This window comes from Nansenia antarctica, assembly GCF_963989245.1.
Source record: "Nansenia antarctica genome assembly, chromosome: 18".
Taxonomy (NCBI): Eukaryota; Metazoa; Chordata; class Actinopteri; order Argentiniformes; family Microstomatidae; genus Nansenia; species Nansenia antarctica.
In genome coordinates this window covers 1525872-1533354 of record NC_137691.1, presented here as the reverse complement: position 1 = coordinate 1533354, position 7483 = coordinate 1525872, and the positions used below count along the sequence as shown (strand labels likewise).

Here is a 7483-nt window from a genome sequence, read left to right as displayed (position 1 = left end):
GCCTGGGGTGGTCCAGTGGTCTAAAACAGCAGTCACATATGCCCATGTTGGCATTAGTTTGAATCCACCCCCTGCCCTGCTGACATGCCCTCTCTCCCTTCTTCTCCTTACTTTCCTGTCTGTCTTCACTGTATCTGTCCAATAAAATGAAAAATATGACTGGGACTGCCCCACTCACAAAAGTAACTTTAAAAATAAATAAAGCAATTGATGCTGTTTAAGCAATAATTAGTCAATCACCCCTCAGATGATTCTCCATAGACAAGCTTGAACAGCAACTTGAGTGTCTACCTAGCAACAACTGACAAACAAACTCTGATTGGTCCTACTGTGCAAGAGGCTGCCTCCAGGAAAAAAAAACTCAGTTCCCTCTCAGGGAAGTTTGACGCTGGTCAGAAGGTAACTCTGGTTCTCTGTGTCCTCCTGTCTCTACACGGCCGTCTGTAAAGTGAACATGAAGGGTTCTGTGACCGTCCTCATCCTCTCCTGCCTGCTCCGTGTGGAGGCCAAAGGTAAGTGTCTGAACAGGGGATTATTGAGATGATTCTGTCACCAGAAAGTGCTGCTAGGTTAGGTGACAGGTCAGGTGGTCACATCTTTAACAAAGTGTATGTTATCAAAGCTTCATAACCCGTCATTAGGCCTACATTAGTAGTGTATTAGTACATGTTATACTATGTTAAAGTGAGCATAAGGGTTAGGCTGAGGACCGATGGTATCATTGTCCTAGAAGGGGGCATATTGTATATATAAGGTCATGAGTTCAAATCCCACCTGGGAACACCGCCACTAGTGAGGCCTTGAGTAAGGCACTTAGCCCGTTACTCCAGGGAGACCCTGTCCCTCTAATCTTTAACTGTAAATTGCTTTCGATAAAAGCATCTGCTAAATGGTAAAAATGTCAAATGTAAATGTGTATCTTTCATAACACTATGTCATGTATTTCTAACCACTCTTCGTGAAATTGGGATTGAAGATATTGTAATTGATTGTGCATTATTGATCTTCTACAACCCTAGATCTGAATCTGATGAATCTATATTCATCATGTTTCTTGTGTCCGTTTTCAGTTCTGCATGAAGATATATCCCCAATAGGATGCTCAGATATAACCGGAGATCAGATGTATGGACTTGATGGTGATCAGATCTGGTATGCAGACTTTGTGAAGGGGAAAGGAGAGATGTCTCTTCCTCCGTTTGCTGACCCATTTGTAATGGTAGATGTAGCCTATCAGGCAGCTGTAGGTCAGCAGCAAGTATGCAAAGCAAACTTGGCTGTTCTTATCAAAGCGTACAAGAACCCACCAGAGGTCATAGGTAAGTGAACATCTCTGATACATTTAATTCACATCATAATATCCTTCAGATTTAGTTTAATTTGTTTCAAACTATTGTACATTATTTTGTATGAAACAGTAACACTTATTTAGGATGTTAGCATCTACTCTGCCCCCCCCCCCCTACTCTGCCCCCACTGACTCCGGACTAAGAACAATCTCACTTCATGCATACATACACACATTTACGTACTTTAGCCATATTATATGAGCCTACTCATATAGACTACTCATATAGCCTAACCTACTCATATAGCCTACTCATATAGACTACTCATATAGCCTACTCCGTCCAGGCCCTGAACACAGCAAAGACCTAAGTTCTGGGCCCTGGACAGTCTGGACGGATTGTATGGCAGCTAGTGCTGAGGCACAAACATGTACATTTCAAGCCTGCAAACTGTGACACTTTAAATAACGTGAAAAAATACTATTGTGCAATATGACAACCCTAGTTGACTATCTGTGCAGTATAGTACAGTGGATTGTGTACATAGCCTTTATTTATGTACACCAGCTCCTTACCTTCTTGTGATTTTATTCTTTTTCTAAAAGTTTTTTTTTTTTTTTTTTTCCTTTCCTAACACCAGGGGAGCCACCCCTCCTAAATGTCGTTGTTTGGTACCTGTACTGTAGCAATGACAATAAAGTCCATTCATTCATTCATTCATTCATTCATATAGCCTACTCATATAGCATACTCATGAACTGACACATCTGATTAAAAGCTCATAAGAGGCACCCTAATGATTACCCAAGGCTCCCCACCGTGTCCAGATATGACAGCATGATCAGTGTTTTCAGAGGGGAAGGTGATACTAACTGGGTTCCCCTACAGACGCTCCTCACAGCTCCATCTATCCCAGGGACGATGTGGAGCTGGGGACGGAGAACACTCTCATCTGTCACGTCAACGGATACTTCCCTCCACCTGTGACAGTCTGGTGGACCAAGAACAACAATAATGTGACAGCGGGGGTGAGAATCAGCAGTCCCTACCCCAACAAGGACCGAACTTACAACCAGTTCTCCAGCCTGACCATCACCCCAGAGGAGGGAGACATCTACAGCTGCAGTGTGGGACACAAGTCTCTCACTGAGCCCCTGACACGGATATGGGGTGAGAAGTCTCATTTAATGGACTGTTGAACAACTTGAAGCAGCATGCAGTATAAGTGTAAATGAGTTATCACATTAAAATTGAACCACAATGTGTACTTCCATGGAAAAGACGTCATGGAAGAAAAAATCGTACATGTTACATGTATACCATCATCAAATTGAACAAATGAATTAAATGTTTACAGTAATAGTTATGCTATTTCATGATTGTTATAAATACAGTGTCTGTGTGTGTGTGTGTCTCTGTGTGTGTGTGTGTGTGTGTGTGTGTGTGTGCGTGTGTGTGTGTGTCTCTGTGTGTGTGTGTGTGTGTGTGTGTCTCTGTGTGTGTGTGTGTGTGTGTGTGTGTGTGTGTGTGTGTGCGCGTGCGTGTATGTGTGTGTCTCTGTGTGCGTGCGTGTGTGTGTGTGTATGTTGTGTGTGTGTCTCTGTGTGTGTGTATCTCTGTGTGTGAGTGTGTGTGTATCTCTGTGTGTGTGTGTGTGTGTGTGTGTGTGTGTGTGTGTGTGTGTCCCTCCCCAGAGCCCGAGGTGAACCAGCCCAGTGTGGGTCCTGCTGTGTTCTGTGGCGTGGGCCTGACTCTGGGGCTGCTGGGAGTGGCTACTGGAACATTCTTCCTCATCAAAGGAAACGAGTGCAACTAAGATCTCAATCAGAGGGGCTGAGAAGACACTAGGGACAAACACCTGAATCTGTTAAAGTCCTTTGTAATGTGGAAACATCACGGGAAGATAATCAGGCTGTTTCAGATACTTTTTTGTGCTTAATTAAACTTATATCATAATGTCTACTGTTGATATAGCCATAACATGCTAACACAATATCAATGCTTACCTTGTGCACTATTAAGAATGGGCCGCCAATCTAATGTCAGTTCTACTACATTCAGAGAGTGCTTGTAAAATAAAAAACATGTTTTAGGTAATGTGAGCTTAAAGGCAAAACAAATGCCATTATGATTTGGCAAATTACAATATTAATCAATAACTCACACAAATGTGTGGGTGAAATGTGGGAATTTGCTCTGAATTTTTGGTTGTTGTTTTTTGTTATTATTGATCAATATCAATAAAATGTAATATCAATAAAACTATGTGATATTTGCTTAACTTAACATTTTACAATTTTAATCAATTTCACACCAAGAGAACCAAAAGGTTAAAAAATAACCAAAACAAGGTTACTCTTGCCTTACACTGACACGTGGCTGCGGTTCAGGAGGTAGAGCCTTACACTGACACTTGGCTGTGGTTCAGGAGGTAGAGCCTTACACTGACACGTGGCTGTGGTTCAGGAGGTAGAGCCTTACACTGACCCACGGGGCGGCTGTGTTTCAGGAGGTAGAGCCGGCGTCTAATGATCACATGATCCGCGGTTCGACCCCGGGTTGGCCATGTGTCGAGGTGTCCTTGGGCAAGACACTGAACCCCAAATTGCTCCCAATGAGCGGGGCCGGCGCCTTGCATGGTAGCTTACCGCCATGAATGTGTGAATGTGTGTGTGAACGGGTAAATGAGAGGCCATTGTAAAGCACTTTGGAATAAAGTGCAGTCCATTTACACTTCACCCTCCTTTAACCTTTAACCTCCTCTGCAGGGACCCTATATTAGTCACAGCACCAATGTGACCAAATCGTTTTGAACCTTTGACTTATATAATATGTAACATATCCATCTCCAAAATATAAATGGATGGTGCATGAGGCCAGAAAGGCAGTTTCTGATGCTGCGATCTTAAATATGGCATTCTGTGGGAACATTAGTTGAGGACACTGCATGCTGACGTCATCATCAGACTGTACAGGGAATGCAATCTTTTTACTTTCCTTGTAAGTTTTCCTTTCCTTTACCACCTCATGAGAGTGATCCATTTTGTCCGTGTCTTCACATGCATCACTCATGAAATGGGTTTAAAGGAAAAATAAATTCAAAACGTTCCTCTGTTGGCAATACAAAAAGACTTGATACACCAGATGGAAATATAGGAACCTAAAGTTGCTGTAAAATAGATGAAATACAGATACTCATTTAGACTGCTGTACCACCAAGTAACCAAGGGCCGATCAGGGGCTTCAAACTCTCTCTAGCTGTTCCTCTGGTTTAACCTTCAGGTCTCCTGCTAGCAGGTTCACTCAGCATGTGAGCGTGATTCCCTGAGACAGTGTTGTTGCTGTTCCTTGTGGAGAGTTGAGCCTGCCTGTTGGTGATGAGGTGGGTCAGGTAGGGCTACTATAGGATACAGGCTGATTAACAGGTCAGGTAGGGCTACTATAGGATACAGGCTGATTAACAGGTCAGGTGGTCACAACAATATCCTGGCAGAGTGAGATGGGCTTCACTCAGCATCACTTGGTAAACCTGATGGTATTGGATCAAATAGTGCTGGTGGGTGTACTGTATACATACTGGCTTACTGTTCTCTCACACAGCTTTCAGTGAACGTTACCAGTCCTTACAGAAACAACGTCTGCCTAGTAACAAGTGACTCTTTGTTTCTGGGGTAGCAGATTGGCCTGTTTGTTTGAAGAGTGAAGTATCTAAAGTCCTGCTCGGTTTCCTCTTATTGAGAACACAGTGGCTGGGCAGAGGAACATGTCGATGTCAACTCTCTTACACATCTCCATAGCTCTGGTGTTATCCACTCTCAATGGAGCAGGTACGTTAAACTCTAATATTATACTCTTTTATTCATGTATAGTTGATAATTGAGTAAGTATACCTAATCACTAACCCTTTGATGTTACCAATTACTGTACAAATATGCAAATATCAATAACCCTGGAATATCAGCCAAGCATGTGAATTCCATAGAAGGCAAATAGAGTATGTTTGTATCCATAACTGTGGTAAACTAGTGAAAACCAGTGCCCTTTCAGCAGTTATTTGTTTTGTTTTTCTCTTTTAGATGGATATTATGAAAACGTAGACACAAGCTGCCTGTACAGCTCTCGTGATCTGCATGATATGGAGTATATACGATCTTATGGTTTTAATAAGATGGAGATCGTCAGATTCAACAGCACTGTGGGCAAGTATGTTGGGTACACAGAGATTGGTATAAAGAATGCAGAGCTCTGGAATAATGGTCCTGAACTGGCTGGAGAGAAAGCAGAGCTGGAGAGGTACTGCAAGCCTGACGCTGATCTTTACTACAAAGCCATACTGGATAAGTCAGGTGAGCAGCCCTCCTGACCACAGCAGTTTACCATCCCTGACTGACCAGATGTTCATGTTAGTGTGATGTTTATGTTAGTGTGATGTTAGTGTGATGTTCATGTTAGTGTTATTCTGATGTTAGTGTGATATGACGATAGAGCTAATAATAATAATAATTATAATAATAATAGGATCAGACATGTTGTTCTTGCTGTGGGAGGTTTTATCTTGAATGATCATGGATACTGTAGCTACTACAATCATTGAACACGTACACCACTGTTATGTTATACTGTTGTTTTCCTCTGGGAAGCATCAGAAACAAACATTTCTATTGGCTCATTTTGAATGTACAGAAGTTTCAGACAGCATTACAACCATAGCAGTCTGTAAAATATTATGAGATTTCACTTCTAAACATTCAGTTTAATCACATGAGAACAGAGCCCTGTTGGATGCTACAGACAATATGAATGATTTGCATCCGAGCTCGATGGTTCTGATGTGATATTATGCAGTCTGGTGATCAGGACTAACCCTAAATAACAGTAATCTGAGTTGTCATTAAAGTTTTCCATTTTCACTCCATCAGCTAAGCCTTACGTCAGACTCAGCTCAGTGGCGCCCCCCAGTGGAAGACACCCTGCCATGCTGATATGCAGTGTCTACGACTTCTACCCCAAACAAATCACTGTGACTTGGACAAGGGACGGACAGGACGTGAAGACAGACGTGACCTCCACTGAGGAGCTGGCCGATGGGGACTGGTACTACCAGGTCCACTCCCACCTGGAGTACACGCCCAGATCTGGAGAGAAGATCTCCTGTATGGTGCACCACGCCAGCCTCCGAGACACCCTAGTGACAGAGTGGAGTAAGTGTTATTACAGGGAGGTTTATTATAAGTGTTAGAATGGTGTTTGGGTGAGGGAGTTATCAGATATGTGAGTTGGGTGAAAGTGTTTTAATGTGTTTGAGTGGTGAAGGATAAACGAGTATTAGTTTAACAGACACCGAACAGGCCTTGCTGTAGTAACAGGGAACATGCATTATGTTATCTACGTGGTTTATAGAATCTGATTGCTGCTTTTGTGTAAAAACAAATCCATCCTTTCTCTTTGACAGACCCGTCCCTGCCTGAGTCTGAGAGGAGTAAGATCGCGATCGGAGCGTCAGGACTGGTGCTGGGACTGGTGTTAGCGTTAGCAGGGCTGATCTACTACAAGAGGAAAGCCAATGGTGAGGGTCGTCTTGTGATGAAAACAGAGACAATATAAAATATCAACATTACTAATCTTCTCTCTCTCTCTCTCTCTCTCTCTCTCTCTCTCTCTCTCTCTCTCTCTCTCTCTCTCTCTCTCTCGTTTATTTCTGTAACAGGACGGATTCTGGTACCATCTACCTAATGTGAGAATCCTGTTAAAATGATTTATTACTTATACTGGTTCATTTGTCAAATATATCACGATGGTCACAATTGTTTGTTGTGTTTTCAGGCACATTGCTGTAACCACTGCTGACAGGTGGACCGACTACAGCTGTCCTTAGATCACAGTAGGCCTGAGATGAGGCCTTGTCATAGAAGCTGATTACAATGCAGAGCTTTACTGAACCAATAGCTGCTGTTGCCTTTAACATCTCAGATACCAATAGATTGATTATACACTGTGTGATTGTGTAATTTGTAGAAGTTATATTCCTTTACTTTTTACACAATTCTTATTTTTATCTTAAACTTGAATGCATTAAATCAGCTACAGTGAGATATGAAATGATACAATTCTACGTTGTTAGAATGGGAGTGATGAAGATTAGGTCTGGGGTCAAGTCCATCTGGATTAGATTCAACTGACAGGAACAGGCAATG

General features: G+C 42.4%; 2 protein-coding genes across 2 annotated transcripts; both read left to right on the top strand.

Moving 5' to 3' along the window:
* Positions 1–374: 374 nt before the first annotated feature.
* Positions 375–3395, top strand: LOC308173286 (H-2 class II histocompatibility antigen, A-U alpha chain-like). The gene is made up of 4 exons (XM_080548294.1): positions 375–512; positions 1071–1319; positions 2178–2459; positions 2984–3395. The coding sequence occupies exons 1-4, from the start codon at positions 455–457 to the stop codon at positions 3103–3105; spliced, it is 711 nt and encodes a 236-aa protein (XP_080404420.1). The 5' UTR covers positions 375–454; the 3' UTR covers positions 3106–3395.
* Positions 3396–5423: 2028 nt separating this feature from the next.
* On the top strand, positions 5424–7267 carry LOC308173257 (H-2 class II histocompatibility antigen, I-E beta chain-like). The gene is made up of 5 exons (XM_080548258.1): positions 5424–5635; positions 6209–6490; positions 6742–6855; positions 6997–7023; positions 7113–7267. The coding sequence occupies exons 1-4, from the start codon at positions 5425–5427 to the stop codon at positions 7020–7022; spliced, it is 633 nt and encodes a 210-aa protein (XP_080404384.1). The 5' UTR covers position 5424; the 3' UTR covers position 7023; positions 7113–7267.
* Positions 7268–7483: the final 216 nt, after the last annotated feature.